This window comes from Neovison vison, chromosome 13 (assembly GCF_020171115.1).
Source record: "Neovison vison isolate M4711 chromosome 13, ASM_NN_V1, whole genome shotgun sequence".
In the NCBI taxonomy this organism is placed as follows: domain Eukaryota; kingdom Metazoa; phylum Chordata; class Mammalia; order Carnivora; family Mustelidae; genus Neogale; species Neogale vison.
In genome coordinates this window covers 15,628,001-15,644,928 of record NC_058103.1, presented here as the reverse complement: position 1 = coordinate 15,644,928, position 16,928 = coordinate 15,628,001, and the positions used below count along the sequence as shown (strand labels likewise).

Genomic DNA, 16,928 nt, shown 5'->3' with positions numbered 1-16,928 from the left:
AGAGAGAGACCGAGAGAATGGGGAGGGGGAGAGGGAGAGAGAGAATCTCAAGCAGACTCTTCGCTGAGCGTAGGGCCCTCCCAGAGCTCCATCAGGACCAAGAGACCATGACCTGAGCTCAAACCAAGAGTCCCAGCTCCACCGACTGAACCATCCCTGCTCCCCTAGTTGGCTTAGATTTCTGAAGCAGGCTCTCCCGGTCATTACGGACACCATCCCCCTCTCGGCCACCCCATTCCCTCTCCCAGGTGCGGCTTCGCGGATGCTGGGGCTTTAAGAGCCGCAGAAGCGGAGCCGGGTGCTGATTGGCGGTTTATTCTAACGCCGGGGGATGAGCTCATCCGCAGCCAATGGGCAGGCCGCACCCGGCCAGACCCCCGCACCCGGCCTGAGGGCGCAAGGCGGCGCGGGTGCCGCACGGTCTCCCGCACGAGTGAAGGGGCAGTGGCGGCAGGGGTAGGTCCGGCCGCGCGGACCGAGCTCCTGGCTCGGGCAGGTACGGGGTTTGCCCGGCCCCTCCTCCGGGCCCCGGTCCTCCTGGCTAGGGTGTCCCCTCCTCTCACGCGCCCAGCACGCTTTCCTCCGTCTCGCCCGCGCGGGTTGGCGCACCTTGCGTGCCGGGACTCGCGGGCTGGGCGCTCCGCTTCCCGTGTCCAGGCGCCGCCCGGCAGCCCTGTCCCGCGACAGCCAGCCCCGCGGGGTGGCCCGGGGGGCTGACTCGGGCAGCCCAGCCCCTCAGCCTTGGCACCCCCACCCCACCCCTACACAGGCCTCAGAGCTGCTGGTCCCCAGGGGGAGGGAGGGGGGGAGGGCTGGGCGGAGCAAGAAGGGTGCGGCATCTCTCCCTCCATCCCCTGGCCGCATCCTGGACAGGGTTCCGCTCCCCGCTTGCAGATATGGGTTTCCCTCCCTGCCCCATACCCCATCCTGCTCTATCGAGTCCCTTTCTCCGCAGAGCCAGAGGTGGCCTAGTCTTGGAAGTTCAGGCCCTGCCTTTCTCAATGGGGCCTTAGAGAGCACAGGTGCCACTGAGGCTGGGTTGGGGTGGGGGAGGCAGCTCTGCTGGCCGCTCTCAGGGTCCCTTCCTTTCCTGAAGCCACTGCTCTTCTCCCTTTGTCCACTTGTGTCACACTGCTTGGGGAGCAGCTGCTGTCAGGTCCTTGGAGGCCATGTGGCCTCCTGGTTTACTCAGCCAGCCAGGAGTTTAGTGCCGCTGCCTCCCTGGGGCAGGGTTGGCCCTGTCCTCCTTCCTTCACCTCCATCCAGAATCTGTCCCTCCATCAGTTTACCTGCCCACAGGTTTAAGGCCAGGCCTTGTGCCTAATGCTCTGCCAGGCTCTCTAGGGTGGGGTCCTCACTTGCTGACCTCGGCACCAAAGGAAATAGAAATAAAGCAGGACAACTCTCCTGTTCAGAGGGAAGTGCCACTGAGCTGAACCCTGAAGGATGATAAGATTCCTGTAGGAGGTGTATGACCAGGAGAACAGGCAGGATGGAGGGAACAGTGTGAGGAACAGCCTTGGCATGTGGTCAGCATATGTTTACCATGTGCGAGACACCAGTCTGTCTGTGAGAACCCAGGAAGGACGTTCTGAATCACAGATATCCTCAGCTCTCTCCAGTGCTCATGAAATACCTGTTGATCTGAATTTGAATTGAAAGAAGGAGCCCCGAGCATGGTTTTTTTTTTTTTCCCCCCGAGCATGTTTTTATTCTATTATCACTATTTACAAAAGGTGTGCCCAGTAAAGGGATGTTCCCTGCACCAGCTCGATCCCTCCAGCCCCTGGAGGTGAACATTAGTCTCCCAGTCTCCAGCGGAGGAAAGCAGGGTACAGATGGGGGTGTTGTTCCCTGCCGTGGCCTCCCTGGGGCGTCTGTTTATTTCAGGTCACCAGCACAGGGCTGCGACCATGAGCCTGGTGGCCTGCGAGTGCCCTCCGGGACCTGGCCTGGAGCCTGAGCCTTGCTCTCGAGCTCGGTCTCAGGCCCACGTGTACCTGGAGCAGATTCGCAACCTGGTGGCTCCTGGGGCTCCTGACATGACCAAGCGTGACTACCTGGTGGACGCCGCCACGCAGATCCGGCTGGCCTTGGAACGTGATGTCAGTGAGGACTACGAGGCCGCCTTCAACCACTACCAGAATGGCGTGGACGTGCTGCTGCGTGGCGTGCATGGTGAGGGCCAGACCAGCCAGGGGCGGGAGCCACTGCAGAAGGGTCGGCTTGGGCTCAGCCTGTCCTCCGTCTGTCTGTGCTGAGTGAGAAGGATGGTACTGATAGCTGGCCTGTGTGAGCAGTTCCTATATGCCAGACCCTGGTCTAAGGGCTTCCCTCCCAGTAATGCGAGTAACTCTATGCGTTGTCGATGTCGTATAGAGGAATTACTTTTATTCCTATTTGCCAGATGTGAAAACTGAGGCACCAGGCAGTTAAATTACCGGCTTCAGTTTCCATAGCTCTCATTGGCAGAGCTGAGGTTTGAACCGTTGGGGCTCCCGAGAAAGAGAGTTCAGCCTTTTCAGGGCAAAGTGAGGCACTGTCTCTTCAGGGGAGAGGCTGGTCCTGAGGCCAGGTGACCCCTGAGGGCAGTGGGGGTCGGGGGTAGGTGTCAGTAGGAGTCAGGCCCTCCTTCACGGGTCCCACCCCCCTGCCACAGAGCCCCCCACCGCCGGGGCTTCGGACTGCCCAGTGAATTTGTCCCTCTTCCAGTCCCAGGCCCCACTCCGGCCATTTCACACTGGGTGTCAGAGATGGCAGAGGGGTGTTTTCTGGGAGCTTCTGTCTCCTTCTCTGTAAATGGACACGGAAATCCCCACTCTGCTCCTTCCCCCAGGGTGTGTCTCCCACCCGGAGGAGGGCTGGGGCACCAAGTCGGGGCATGGTCTGCAGACCAGCCTCGGAAGCAGGCGCCCTCTCTGCTGGAGAGCAGAGGGCAGGCGGCGGGAGTGGGAACCCCAGCCCTCCGGGGCTAGGGTGGATCCTTTACCCCACAGTCGACCCCAACAAGGAGCGATGTGAGGCTGTGAAGCTGAAAATTACCAAGTACCTGCGGCGGGCCGAGGAGATCTTCACCTGCCACCTGCAGAAGACCCTGGGTGGGGGAGCCAGCCCTGGCACGGTGAGGAGACCGGCTCCCCAAAGGCCTGGGGGCTCTGTGGGGAGAGAGCTGAGCTCCACCTCCCCACAGGCCAGAAGGCTGTCACCTCCTGTCTTGGGCTGCGTGCAGGGACAGGGCTGTCCCCCTGCTATCCTGCTGGCTCCCCCAATCTCCCACACCCAGCTAGTTCCTTCATCTTCAGACACTTAGTGAATCATCTCCCAGCCAGTCTCACCCCCGCCCAGGGCGCACACACACACACACACACACACACCCCTCCAGACTCTCACGCATGGCTCGTACACAAGCTCCATGTGTACACACTCGAAGTTTCCTCCGTCTGGTGAAGTTTGAATGGCCTCAGGGAGCACAGCTAACCCTTGAATGGGTTTGAACCACATGGGTCCACTTACACTCGGGGTTTTTCGAGAAATGCACCACAGTGTTGGAAATGTGCTTTCTCTTCTGCATCTTATTAGTCTGCTTTCCCCCAAAGCAGGTGCCTGGGCCACATGCCATGTTCCCTGAGACCACATGGGCGTGGGTTATTTCCCCACCCCTGGGAGTGGCTGCCTCCTTTGGGTGGGGCTTTTAAGACGGGATCTGAAGGCCAAGGACTCCCTGGGTCTTGGAGGGGGGTTGGTGGGGGGCGGGGGTGAGTGTAGAGGGCGGTGTGGTCACCCGGGGCCAGGGTGGGCCCGTTGCCAGTCAGGGCCAGCTTCTCCCTCCCTATGAGGCCTGGGCTCCAGGGACCTCAGGTCTGCCCCCTAGTGCCTCCTACTGTCCTGACAGCTGGAGGAGGGCCTGGCGTGGAAGCGGTGCCTGAGGAAGGCTGGGCCCTGAGTCTGGGGTCTGTCTCCCACCTCTGCAGGGCTTCAGCACACTGAGGCTCCGGCCCATCCGCACACTGAGCTCTGCCCTGGAGCAGCTGAGGGGCTGCAGGGTGGTCGGGGTCATCGAGAAGGTGAGTAAGCTGATGGCCCCGCATTTGGTGCTGAAGGAGATGGGGTAGGCAGACCGGGGTGGTGGGTGGGGAGAAGGGGCTGGCAAGGGGTCAGCGGGGCCCAGGGGAGGAGAGCAGCTGTGTCCAGGGTTCCCCACCCTTCTCACCCCCCAGCACACATCAGTCGGGTCCTGGAGAGGAAAAGGGGAGCAGAAGAGGCAACAGCCCCTTTTCCATGGCCTGGAGCTCAGGGAGCCACTCCCTCAGAGATTCAAGACCGAAGCCAGCAAGGCAGTGCCCAGGGCCCCCTCCCCACCCCCCCACCCCCGCCCGCCAGCACATACTGCTCCGCTCACTCCCCTTCTACTTCTCCACAGGCCCCCACCCACTCTCCCTGTGCACCCCAGGGCTGCAGGCCTGCTGGAGATCCCCTGCCCCCCCGCTCCCCGAGTAAGGTTGAGGAGTTCCTGTGGTGGAATTTTACACTCCTCTCCTAAAGCCTGTCCTGCAGAGGGTCCCGGCGCCCAGACGGGCCTCAACAGTTCTGCCCATCCCCTGCCCTTCCCCTGCCCACCCTCATCCTGACCCTGCCTGAGGCTCTTTTCCCTCCTGTGGGGCAGGCAGGGGAATAGGAGCCGGCATTCCAACCTGAACGTGGGACACTCATCAGAGCAGGAGAACCAGAAGGCCAGACAGTTGGGTCAGATGAGATCTGAGCCAGTACTCGGTCGCCCTCTGCCCCAACCCAGGCCACACCTGAATAGTTGCTACTCAGTTGCTATGGGGTTTGCAAACTGGCTGTTCTTCGGCATCACCTGGGGGAGCTTCCTAAAAAGAGATGTCTGGGCCCACCCCGGCCCGTTGAGTCAGAATTTCCAGGGCTGAGCCCAGGCAGTCTGTAATTTAAACACGCCTTGGGGGATTTGGCCGGGCCTGGGAGCCATAGAGGGCGCCTGCTGCATGCCCAGTGTGGCCGCAGCAAACCCCTTCACCTCCCGGTTGGTTTCCTCATCTGTAAGCCGGGTAAGAGTCCTCCCCCTCAAGGGGGCATGTGGGAACTAAAATGAAATAATTTTTGGGAAAGGCCTGGCACACGCTGAAACATTTGATACGTGTTTGATGGTTCTAAATGCTAGCGACAAGGGCGGGCAGGGAGGCGTGCAGGCTTCCCGTCCCCCAGCCGCGCTCCAGCTGCTTCCCTGGGTGTCTGGAACGGGCCCCAGTCTGTCAGCCAAGGGCCGGCCGGCTTCCATCTGCCTTCCCTCCAACGGCACTCACTGGGCTGTGCGGGCCCTGGCCAAACACAGCGGCTCCCGCAGACCTGCCAGGAGGAGACAGCATCCACCTTTTCCTCACGTGGAATCCTGCTGAACTGATAAGTGGTGTGGACAGGGGGCTTCCAGGTCCAACCGGTGTGGGTTACAGGGAGTTACAGTGACCCGACTTTGTTTTTTTAATTATCGGAGTTTGCCGAGCTTTGGGGATGCAAATGTATACCGTGCGTTTCCGAGAAGGAGGCCTGTGATAGAATTTCCCGAATCTGTCTGACCCGGGGACACGCATATGCAAAGCATTTTCAGAATCCAATATTCCGAGGCCTGTGCGTATGGAAAGCACACATTAAGGCCAAGCCCAACCATTCTGTTTTGACATTGTCTTTCTTTCCTTACCCTTACCCTTTCTGGGGCACCCAGCACACCTCCTCCTGAGGTCCTGCTTCCCTTTCCAGGGGCATTTCCAAGTCAGGAACACCACAGTCCCCAAATTAGGAGAGAAGTTAGCCGCACCCCCCTCCCCCGGGCCCAGATCCTTGCAGCCAGGCCTGAATGTGCTGTAGGGGCAGATCCTGGCAGGAGGGGGCAGCACAGGCTAGCAGCCCCCAGGGGTGGGGGTGGGGGTGGAGGGGTGGGTGCAGGGTGGGGCTAAGGGTCAGCTCAGGAAGCCTGGAGTTCCCCCCTCACCCATGCCCAGTTGTTAGGTGAACTAGGCTGGAGAGGGATGCCTAGGGGCTAAGGAGGTACTAGCAGGGGGAGGGGGTTGCTGGGAACTGTGAGGGGTGGGGGAGGGGGGCGGGACTGGATAGGTCCCTGGCTAGAATACCCAGGGGTTTGCTCTCAGGGAGCATGGGGGGCCTGAGAGATATCACCACGTGTTTGCTGAGCCTCATGTAGAACCCAGGCATGGGGAAGAAAAAGGCCATCCAAGTCACTTCTTGTTATTTTGGCTCAAACACAGGGGTGTTTTTTAAAAATTATCATTCCTTACCAACATTTAAAAATTGGCAGGTTTCACATAGAAGTCCAGATAGCCTGCTTCTCCTGCAAAATTGGAAGATCTGGCAATGCTGGCTCACATTCTCGCGTGGCAGCAAGGGGTCGAGTTGGGGGGCGGGGGGTGCGCTGCTGGTTTTAATGGGACACTGGTCCTCGGGTTTGCTCCTGTCCCTGCCCTGCCCCCTTGGTTCCCGTCCCAGGCGCCTGTGGGCCTTGGAGTCAGAGAATCTGTTTGGAACTTCTGGACTTGGTTGCTCCATGAGAGAGCCCTCCTGGGATTTTGATACTTCGGGCATTTTCAAAGAAAGGGTTGCTGTGTTTCACTGAAGTTTTCATTGTTCCGCGTCCCAAGATCTCAGTGGGTATCTTAAAAAAAAAAGAAAACCCCTTTATGAAAAGGTGAAAAAGGGGGGCCCAGAACTACCTTCTACCTTCCAAAAAGCAACACTCATCTGACATGAGTAAGGCACATTCTCATTTGCAAAACTGTTGCATTAAACCCTCCAGTTGCCCCAGGGGGAGAGCACTAGACTGTGCAGCCCGGTCCACTAGTCATTAGCCACATAAGACTATTGAAGTGAAAATTAGTTAAAATTGAATATTCTGCTTCTCATTCACACTAACCCCGTTTCAAGGGCTTGATAGCTTTTCGTACAGTTCGTGGTTTCTCTGTTGGACAGTGCAGACCCATGTTTCTTTCATGCTCTATTGGACAGCGCTGCATTTTATTTTTTTCAAGATTGATTTATTTATTTGAGAGAGAGCACGCGCCCACGCAGGGATGGGAGGAAGGACCCAAGCAGGCTCCCCACTGAGCAGGAAACCCAATGCGGGGCTCGATTCCAGGACCCCATGGTCATGACCTGAGCCGAAGGCAGATGCTTAACTCACTGAGCTCCCCAGGTGCCCTTGGGCAGTGCTGCATTTTAATAATGGTCTATATTATAGAGAATGAAATGGAGGTTCATACGGTAAAGTGAATAGCTAGTGCTCTGTCCCCCATAGCACTGAGCAAAAGAGAAGGATTTTTTTGTTTGCTTACTTGAAGGGGAAAATGCCCCTCCGCTCTTCATATACAAAAGAGGGAGGAGTTTAAAACAGCGTATATATTCCACACCATCCTACCTAGCTCTAAGATAAGTGCTATTAATGTTTTGGTCTAATTCTTTTTTTTTTTTTTTAAGATTTTTATTTATTTATTGGACAGAGAGATCACAAGTAGGCAGAGAGGCAGGTAGAGAGAGAGGAGGAAGCAGGCTTCCTGCTGAGCAGAGAGCCCGATGCGGGGCTCGATCCCAGCACCCTGGGATCATGACCTGAGCGGAAGGCAGAGGCTTAACCCACTGAGCCACCCTGTCTAATTCTTTCTAAATAGATAGGGGTCTGTGTGTACGCATGTGCGTGTGTATTTTAAAATATATATATATGGGGAGCCTGGGTGGCTCAGTGAGTTGAGGCCTCTGTCTTCGGCTCAGGTCGTGATCTCGGGGTCCTGGGATTGAGCCCCGCATCGGGCTCTCTGCTCGGCGGGGAGCCTGCTTCCTCCTCTTTCTCTCTCTGCCTACTTGTGATCTCTGTCTGTCAAATAAATAAATAAAAATCTTTAAAAATATACATATATATGTATACATATGTATATTTGTGTGTATATATATATAATTAAACACACTTGTTCCGGTATACTGATCAAGTTTTAAATCTGGTTTCCCCAGCCTTCACCGCTGGTTTTTTGGACTCTCTCTGAGAGGACCTTGGCCAGGACAAGGTGGTAGGGAATCCCATTTGGCAAGGGATAGCGGGGAATTATCCAGAGTGTCAGTATTTGTGGGAAACTCGATTCTCCTAAATGACCCCAGAATTTTCTTTCTTGCTTTTTCAAACGTTGCCCAAATTTGGTCAAGGAGCTGGGACCAGGCTGGGTTCCATCTCTGGCTGTTAGAGGAGAGCCCTCTAGTGGTCAGGAGGCAGGCGTCACTGCTGCCTCAGGAAGGACACTGACTGGGGAGCCCGTTGAGGCCCGGAGGGGAGGGCAGGTGCCATGGTCACCCGGCTGTGCCCCCCTTGTAGTTAGGTCTCCAGGGCTCTGGGATCAGCCCTGTCTGCATTCAGATCCTGCCTCTACCTCCTTTTTAGCAGTGGGACTGTAGGTAACATAATCTCTCTGAACCTGAACTTCATCAATAAAATGGGTCACTAATGACACCTTGTAGGGCTGTGGGGCTAAAATTAAGTAATTTATATTAAGCATTTAGTGCAGGGTAAGTGCTCTGTTACCAGCTTGGGGCTTGCCTACGACAGTGTTAGGAACAGTGACTACAGATTATTGAGGGAGGGCATGTGGCAAGGCAGGGGCAGGCCACCGTTAGACTTGTCTGCTGGAAGAGGTTCCCCCTACTGACCTAAGGGAGGTACGGCCGTGACCCCATTTTGAAGTTGAACAAGGTTCAGAGAGGCAGTTTGGCCAATGTGGTAACTGGCCTTCTCCTTCCTTATAGGAACAAAGGGACTTTATTTTTTTTTTTTTAAGATTTTATTTATTTATTTGACAGAAAGTGAATGAGAGAGAACATAAGCAGGGGGAGTAGCAGGCTGAGGGAGAGGGAGAAGCAGGGGGAGCCTGACAAGGGACTCAACCCCAGGACCCTGGGATCATGACCTGAGCTGAAGGCAGACACTTAACTGATTGAGCCACCTAGGTGCCCACAAAGGGCCTTTTTTTTTTTTTTTTAATTGTGTTGTTAGTCCCCATACAGTACATCATTAGTTTTTGATGCAGTGTTTCAGGATTCATTGTTTATGCACCACACCCAGTGCCGTGCAATCCGTGCCCTCCTTAATACCCACCACTAGGCTCACCCATCCCCCCACCCTCTTCACCTCCAAAGCCCTCAGTTTGTTTCTCAGAGTCCACAGTCTCTCATGGTTCGTCTGCCCCTCCCATTTCCCCCAATTCATTTTTCCTTTCCTTCTCCTAATGTCCTCTGTGTTATTCCTTATGCTCTACAAGCAAGTGAAACCATATGGTAATTGACTTTCTCTGCTTGACCTATTTCTCTCAGCATAATCTCCTCCAGTCCCGTCCATGTTGATACAAAAGTTGGGTATTCATCCTTTCTGATGGCTGCGTAATACTCCATTGTATATATGGACCACATCTTCTTTATCCATTCGTGTGTTGAAGGGCATCTTGGCTCTTTCCACAGTTTGGTGATTGTGGCCATTGCTGCTATGAACATTGGGGTAGAGATGGCCCTTCTTTTCACTGCATCTGTATCTTTGGGGTAAATACCCAGTAGTGCAATTGCCAGGTCATAGGGAAGCTCTATTTTTAATATCTTGAGGAATCGTCACATTGTTTTCTGAAGTGGCTGCACCAACAGTGTAGGAGGGTTCCCCTTTCTCCACATCCTCTCCAACACACGTTGTTTCCTGCCTTGTTAATCTTTGCTAGTCTGACTGGTGTAAGGCGGTATCTCAGTGTGGTTTTGATTTGAATCTCCCTGATGGCTAATGATGATGAACGTTGTTTCATGTGTCTGTTAGCCATTTGTATGTCTTCTTTGGAGAAGTGTCTGTTCGTGTCTTCTGCCCATTTTTCAACGTGATTATCTGTTTTGGGTGTGTTGAGTTTGAGGAGTTCTTCATAGATCTTAGGTATCAGCCCCTTGTAGTGTCATTTGCAAGTATCTTCTCCCATTCTGTGGGTTGACAAAGGGCTTTTCTATGTATGGCTTCAACAAACCAGTAAAGAGGGAAGGTGGGCATTGGTAATTCCTGTTTGGTAGATGAGAAAATCAATTCACTTGCCCAGGTTTTAAACGCAGTGCCCCTTTCCCACCCCAATCCTAGGATGCAGCCTTTGTGACTGCCCAGTGGCCTGGCTTCGGGGGGACAGGGGGGCCCATCTGCCACCAAGGGGGGGGTGCCTCCAGGGCAGGCAGCCAGCCAAGGAGGCATGCCATCAGGGTGCTGGGCTTGCCCCCACATGCCCCTCCCACAGCCAGATCTTCATCCTTCCTGTCCCGGCACGCTCCTGCTCCCTCCTGTGGCTGGGGTCCACCCCTGCCCACCACAGAGACGGGTCAAGGGACCAACTCCAGACAAGGCCCCGACCCAGCCATTGGCATATTGCTGCCTCAGACCAAAAGCAACGGGAGAAGGGGGCTGTTCTCCAAAGACGCCTCCAGAGAGAAAGACTATTTTTAAAAAGAGGAGGGGCAGACAGGGGAAGGGACCCAAACGAGCGTGCCAAGCCTGTGTGTGCCCAGGCACGGCCCAGCCCATGAGTGACCTTGGGCCACACTCTCGGAGCCTTAGACGCTTCACCTGTCAGAGATCAGAACAGGTGACTGGCTCTGAGGTCCCGCCCAGTCAGGACACCCTCAAACCCGGCAGGAGGGACGATGGTCTCCCTGCTTCGTGCAGGACTCTGGGAATACGGAGCTGGACAGGGGAGTCACTGCTCTCACATTGCTCCTCGCCCAGTGGGGAGACAGGAAGTTAGACCCTGTGATCGGGCTCCCAGCCTGACCGGAGGGCTGGCACCAGAGCTAATGCCGCAGGTCTAACGAAGGGGGGTGAGCAGGGCAGGGTTGATGTCAGCTCAGGGGGGGGCCAGGAGCACACTCTACCCCACTGCAGCCTGCCCTCCTCCCTGCCTGGGAGTGAGTTGGCCTCGGTGGAGGAAATGGGGGGCTGGGGCTTGGGCCCCGGAGCCCCAGGAACTAGCCTGTGCCTTGACTGGTGCCTCCTGGACCTTGGCAGGTGCAGCTGGTCCAGGACCCAGTGACCGGAGGGACCTTCGTGGTAAAGGCAGGTGCCACTTAGTCCCCTGCCATCCTGCATTCCCCGGGGGCTTCTCACTGCTCTTGGAAATGCCTACCCCTCTGAGGAGCCTCCTGCCCAGAGCCAGTATCTGGAGACCAGGCTCTCTCCAAATCTAAAAGCTGAGCATGTCCCCTGCCTCCCGGAGAGACACACGTACTGTCTCTTCCTTGTTCCGGAGGGTGGAGGGCCTGGATTCCATGGTGGGAGCAGGGGGAGACCCGGGTCAGGAACTGGAGGGAGGCGGTTGCTCCCCGGGGTAGCTTCTAACTTCCATCATCTGTTTGCCCCTAAAGCCAAGCTAGGATGTCCCCTTGCAGGGCTCCTCCTGGTCTGGGCCGCGCTGACCCGCCTACCCTCTCCCCAGAGCCTGTCCAGGTGTCCTGTGGCGAACCGGGAGCGGCTGACGATCATCCCGCATGGTGTCCCCTACATGACCAAGCTGCTCCGCTACTTCGTGAGTGAGGACTCCATCTTCCTGCAGCTGGAGCACGTGCCAGGTGAGGGGCCCTTGGGGCTGGGCCATGGCCTCTTTCATCCCCGTGAAATGCCAAGCACGACGAGGGGGTAACGCGCTAGAGGCACGGCCCCGGGCAGCGGACCCGGGTTTCCTGGGGGAGGACGGCGGGACCCGGCTGGGGCAGGGGACATCTTGAGGAGGAATTTCATGTCCTGGGCTGGGAGAGGGCGTTGACGCAGATGTCCCCCGTGTCACCATTTCCTCCAGTTTGGGCTCTTTTCATTTTTCCAGTCGATGCCCATTCTCCGGAGTGGCCACATAGGACGGTGGTACCTAAGGTAGTGAGGACGGCAGTGGGGCCGTGGAACCCCTCACCCCTAGCACAGTGGTTTTTGTTTTGTTTTGTTTTTTTAAATGAGGGACATATCCTTGGGCCATGACATAGAGTCACTTCAGGGCCATGCCTGGCCTTTTTTACTTCGTTAAATTTCATCCTACTGTTCTCCCTAAAAAGTAAAAAAAATTATAATATTTTGAGCACGGGTGAACCCACCACACAAACCAAGGGTAGGAATAATAATTCACAATTCCCTTGGGGTCATGCGCCAATTTTGTGCCAACTTGTGACGCCGGGTCCCCTCAGGGTGAGCCAGAGGGAGAACAGAGGGCGTTCTGGGCTGGTGAGGGAGGGACACAGGTGAGGACCATGGTGGATAGTGGGGAGGCAAGAGTTGGGGACCTGGGGTCCATGCTCTTTTTCTCCCCTGTCCCCATGCTCACTGCTCCTCTGCACGGCCCAGGAGGCACTCTTTGGTCGCATCTGCTCTCCCAGGAGCAGCCCCAACAGTCTGGGGGCAGATCTGGCTCCAGCCCAGAGAGGATGAAGGCTCCACTCACCCCACCCCTCGGCCTCCAGACCCCAGCACTGCTCCCCCGGGAACCCACCCGCCTGCAGGACAGAATCCTTCTGGAGCCTCCACGGACTTCCCGGAGACTTCCCCCAGCCAGGGAGGCCCTGCCTGTCATGCCCCAGAGCGAGGCTGAAGGCGACCCCTCCGCCAGGACCCATACTTCCTGCCCCTCGGACTTTCCGAAGGCCCCAGGTGGCCGCCTGCACCTCCAAGCCAGGCGGCGACCTGGCCAGAGCTCAGACATGAGGCCCTCTTGGGGGCTCCCTTGGGTTCATCAGGGGGCCGTCCGGGTGCTGGGGGCCTGTGGCCGAGGCAGGAGTCCGAGCCGCCCCTTAGCGGCTAGGGCCCGCCCAGGGTCAGGCTGGGGCGCCTGGAGAGTGAAGGAGGAGCAGGTGAAGCAGTGGGCGGCGGAGACCCTGCTGGCCCTGGAGGCGCTGCACCAGCAGGGGGTGCTGTGCCGAGACCTCAACCCCCGGAACCTGCTCTTGGACCAGGCAGGTAGGCGCCCAGGCCAAGGAGGAGGAGGGATCAGGTTGTCCTCACCCCACCCCCAGACTGAGGAGGAGAGGTCCTCAAAGTCCCAGGGACCTCTGAGGCCGTCTGCTTCCCCAGCCTCCCCCCGGCCTCTTCATACGGGACCCCGCCGAGTCTAGTTGGCCAAGGTTGAACCTGAGTACCGGGCAGCGGCTCCTAGGAATATCGGTTTTCCCTGGGCCTTAGGGGACCTAGGGGGGCTCTGCCCAGTGCAGCCACTGGCTCCTGCTTTGAGCTTGTCGGGGGAAGCCCTGGAGTCCCCTTCCCCATGCCACCTGCTCCAGGACGTCTAAACACAAGTTTCCTTCCCGTTTGTCCTCCCTACGCACGCTGGCTGAGAAGGTCACATCCGGCTCACGTATTTTGGCCAGTGGTCCGAGGTGGAGCCCCACTACTGCAGGGAGGCCGTGGACAATCTCTACAGCGCCCCAGGCAAGAGGGGAGGAGGGGCTGCCTCTGTGGGTGGAGCCGTGGGGCTGAGCTGGCAGAGGGGAGGGGCCGTGTCTGGGGAGGAGGGGTAGAGGGACCAGCCCTCTTGGGTGAGGCTGGGACACGTGTGTTCTTATTGCCACAGAGGTGGGGGGGATTTCTGAGCTGACGGAAGCCTGTGACTGGTGGAGCTTTGGGTCTCTGCTCTATGAAATGCTGACAGGAACCGTGAGTAGCTGGGCAGGGGGGTGGGGCCCTGGGGGGGGGTGTCCCCGACTGCAGGATCGGCTCAGTTTTGTCCAGCCAGCCAGGGTCGGGGCTGAGGGTACCTGGTTTTCCAAGACCGGGCTGTTCCCCCTCCCCGTCTCCCATAGCTGCCCCCACAGGCCCTGAGAGCCCTGGGAAGCCGCTCCAGCCCAGGTCACGGGCACACTGAGCGCACCTGCCACCCTAGCAGCTAGAGCTAGTGGGACGGTCGTCAACTTAGGTAAATGAGAGTTGAGTTGGGATAGTCAGGGAGGGTTTCCGGAGAACACCTGGAGGGAGGCTGGGATTGGATACAACCTCTCATCCCTGGAAGGCCGCGGCATCATTCCCCCCACCCACGCCCGTCTGGGCTGTAAGGTCCAGTTTTGGCCAAACAGCGGGCTCTGCCTCTGTGCTTCTCGGTGAGCACAGCGTCACACGGGGGCTGGTCAGGCCAAGCAGCAAAGGAAAGGCCAGACTACAGCTGAGCAGGAAATGACGGGAGCGGATGAGTGTGTCTGCTAAAGAGTCTCCGAGAGCCCCAAGGGTGGGTTCTCTCCCCTCCGCCTCCCACCGCCTCTCTAGCCCAGGGCTCCTGGCCTTCCTCCTGGTTGCATCTTGCAGCTCTGCCTGATCCCCGAGAGTCCTCTCCGTGCTCCAGGACTGCAGGGTTCTGGAGCACAGGGAGCTCCTGCCTTGGCCCTGACAGTGGCATTCCATGGCCTGCCGTGGAGATTTTCTTTCCATAAGGAGACAAGCTCCGGTATTGTTCCTGACAGATGCCTGCCCTGAAAACAACCCAAGATGGATGCTTCTGGCAGGCTTGGAGACCAGGGAGCCCTGGGTTCAGACCCTGAACTCAGCATAAGTCCCTTTACCTCCCTGAGCCTGCTTCTTGACTTTAAAATGAAGGTCCTAGAACTTATTTTGAGGGTGGTGGTGGAAATTACGGACAAGGGATGTCAGGGATCTTCTGCCACACGGCAGGTAGTAGCTCCAGAGCAGGACACCACCCTCCTCCTCGTCCCCATGGGCCATGATTCAAGGGGAGTAAAGCTGGCTGCCGCTGGCACGGACAGACATTGCTGGGGCGACCCCCTCCCTGTCTCTTGCAGGCCCTGTCGCAGAGCCACCCCTCAGGAATCCAGCCCCACACACAGCTCCAGCTGCCTGAATGGCTCAGCCGCCCCGCGGCCTCCCTCCTGACCGAGGTGAGCTACGCTGGCCTAGAGGCAGCAGCCTCTAGCGTGGAAGGCAGGAGCTGGGAGGGCACAGCCCTGGGCTGTCGTCTGATGCGGCTGCAGGGGGGGAATGGGGACAACAAATCTGCCCATGCTGGTATCCCAACAACACTGGGGTTTCGTGGGCCGGGAGTGGTGGCTAGGACCCCCACCCCGCCTCCCGTCCCCAGGTCAGCCCAGGCTTCAGCGAAGGGGCTGGGAAGGCCCGTCAAGCCCACTGGGCTTTTTCCACAGCTGCTGCAGTTCGATCCTGCCCGACGCCTGGGCGCCGGAGGTGGCGGTGTAGACAAGCTCAAGGCACACCCCTTTTTCAGCAGTACCCAGTGGAGCAAACTGGGGGGGTAAGAGGGGCCAGAGTGGGTCATGGAAGCTGCTGGACTAGTCTGGATTTTCTCTCCCCTCTGCCTGTCGCCCAGAGCAGGCCCATCTCATCAGTGACCCTTGGGCGAAGAAGGCAGGGCAGCTGCCCCCCCGCCACCGCTCAGCACCACTCTTGGGCGTTGTCGTAACCATCACCACTGCCCAGAAGGGGCTAGGCGGCCTCCAGCCAGCTCTGGAGACCCTTTCTGGTCACTGCTGTGGGGGAGGGACAAGGAGAGCTCACCCGGCTGGGCAGCTCGGACCCCTCCGCCCATCTGCTCTCCACCCACCAGCCAACAGCTCTCTGTCCCTTGACCGCAGACCTGCCGGGCTACAGGTGCCTTCCGCAGCCTGAGCTCTGAGCTTCTGGCCGCCTGCTGAGAGGACTGCAAGCTCTCTTGACTCAGCAGCTGCCCTGTGCCCCATGTGGGACATCTCTGGACACTCATCTGAGGATATGGGTCCACTGAGCCAGTGGACCCAAACCAGGGCCGGCCAGCCTGCTCATGTTAGCCGTGCACCTAGGGGGCCACTTCCCACTCCCAGGCTCTGCCTGCATGGGGTGGGAGGCTGGGAAAGCGGGGAGGCGGCTGCAGGGGGCAGGAGGCGAGGTGGGGGGACAGGATGATCCACTCCCCACCCTGACCATGCCCCCTACCTTTGTGCTTTCAGATGGGAAAACAAAGGCAGGCAGGAGAGGGAAATCAGGATAAGTATAAGGGGAGAGGGAGTCACTTAGTGCCCCTTAGTCATTTTGAAAACAGAGTAAAGGGCTCCCTTCCCCAGCTAGCCCACCGGAGTGGAAAGGGGAGCCTGCCCCATGGGCCTTCAGGCTGGAGCCACTACCACACTTTGTACCCGTTACAATTCCCCTCTCAGGCATTTGTCCTATTTATCATTTTGCATTTTCGTCTTGAGGGTCCATTCAATTCACCGTCCACTGTGACTTCACATAACACATGGAATGATTGCCTAAGCTTTTAGCCAGAACCAAAAATGTTTCTGGTCCCAGAGGAACCGGGGTAAGTAGTTACCTCAAAGAAAGTCCCCTCCCAGGTATGGGGGGCCCTCTGATTCCCCTGGGGGCTCACCCTGTCACTGGGGTGTGGCACCTAAGAAGGAAATTTCACCAGACCTCTGCCCCCAACCTCTTCCTTCCAGTGTCTCACCACCACCACCAGGGGGCGCCAGACACTTCATCAGAGTTGGGCCTTCACAGCCAGACTGACTAGGGGTAGGGACCACTCCTGCAAAGGGCAGCTGGGGGAAACAGACTGCGTGTGCTTTCCCTGGGGCTTGCCCATACCTCCCCCACCCTGTACCCTAATAAAGCCTGCCATTGCCTCTGGTGTTCTTGCCTCCTGAATGCGACCAGAGCAGCCCTGCTGGGAGAGTGGAAGGCTCCCTCAGAGAAGCTCCATGATAGTCATGAGCTTGGGGTCCAGTAGAGGGTACGAAGCGGGGGTGATGGTGAAGGGCATGCCAGCCTGTGCCCTGCACAGCTTTGAGCTGAGAGGAAGGGATGGCATATTGGGGGCCCTGGAACTGTGGGAAATAGAGAAGTCTTACGAGGGGGGCATGGTACCTGGGGAGGCGGGGTGGGGGGG

General features: G+C 57.7%; 1 protein-coding gene across 4 annotated transcripts; it reads left to right on the top strand.

Moving 5' to 3' along the window:
- Positions 1–1,760: 1,760 nt before the first annotated feature.
- On the top strand, positions 1,761–16,670 carry RPS6KL1 (ribosomal protein S6 kinase like 1). Of its 4 annotated transcripts, none has more exons than XR_006381679.1 (11): positions 1,761–2,178; positions 2,997–3,121; positions 3,972–4,064; positions 11,081–11,128; positions 11,508–11,640; positions 12,401–13,009; positions 13,388–13,477; positions 13,620–13,702; positions 14,836–14,931; positions 15,196–16,343; positions 16,483–16,670. XR_006381679.1 is itself a non-coding variant. In XM_044231004.1 (11 exons), the coding sequence occupies exons 1-11, from the start codon at positions 1,839–1,841 to the stop codon at positions 16,265–16,267; spliced, it is 1,791 nt and encodes a 596-aa protein (XP_044086939.1). In that variant the 5' UTR covers positions 1,761–1,838; the 3' UTR covers positions 16,268–16,670. The 4 variants fall into 4 exon arrangements, 3 of the variants coding, with proteins under 3 accessions (XP_044086939.1, XP_044086937.1, XP_044086938.1); XM_044231004.1 differs by having other exon boundaries at positions 15,196–15,302; positions 16,201–16,670; XM_044231002.1 differs by having other exon boundaries at positions 15,196–16,670.
- Positions 16,671–16,928: the final 258 nt, after the last annotated feature.

Bases quoted from the DNA above. Each gene is read 5' to 3' on its own strand.
- RPS6KL1 (XM_044231004.1), top strand. From the start codon at position 1,839: ATGGGGGTGTTGTTCCCTGCCGTGGCCTCCCTGGGGCGTCTGTTTATT. The intron at 11,641-12,400 runs GTGAGGGGCCCT...TGCACGGCCCAG, and splicing joins GCAGCTGGAGCACGTGCCAG to GAGGCACTCTTTGGTCGCAT. The intron at 13,010-13,387 runs GTAGGCGCCCAG...CTGGCTGAGAAG, and splicing joins CCTGCTCTTGGACCAGGCAG to GTCACATCCGGCTCACGTAT.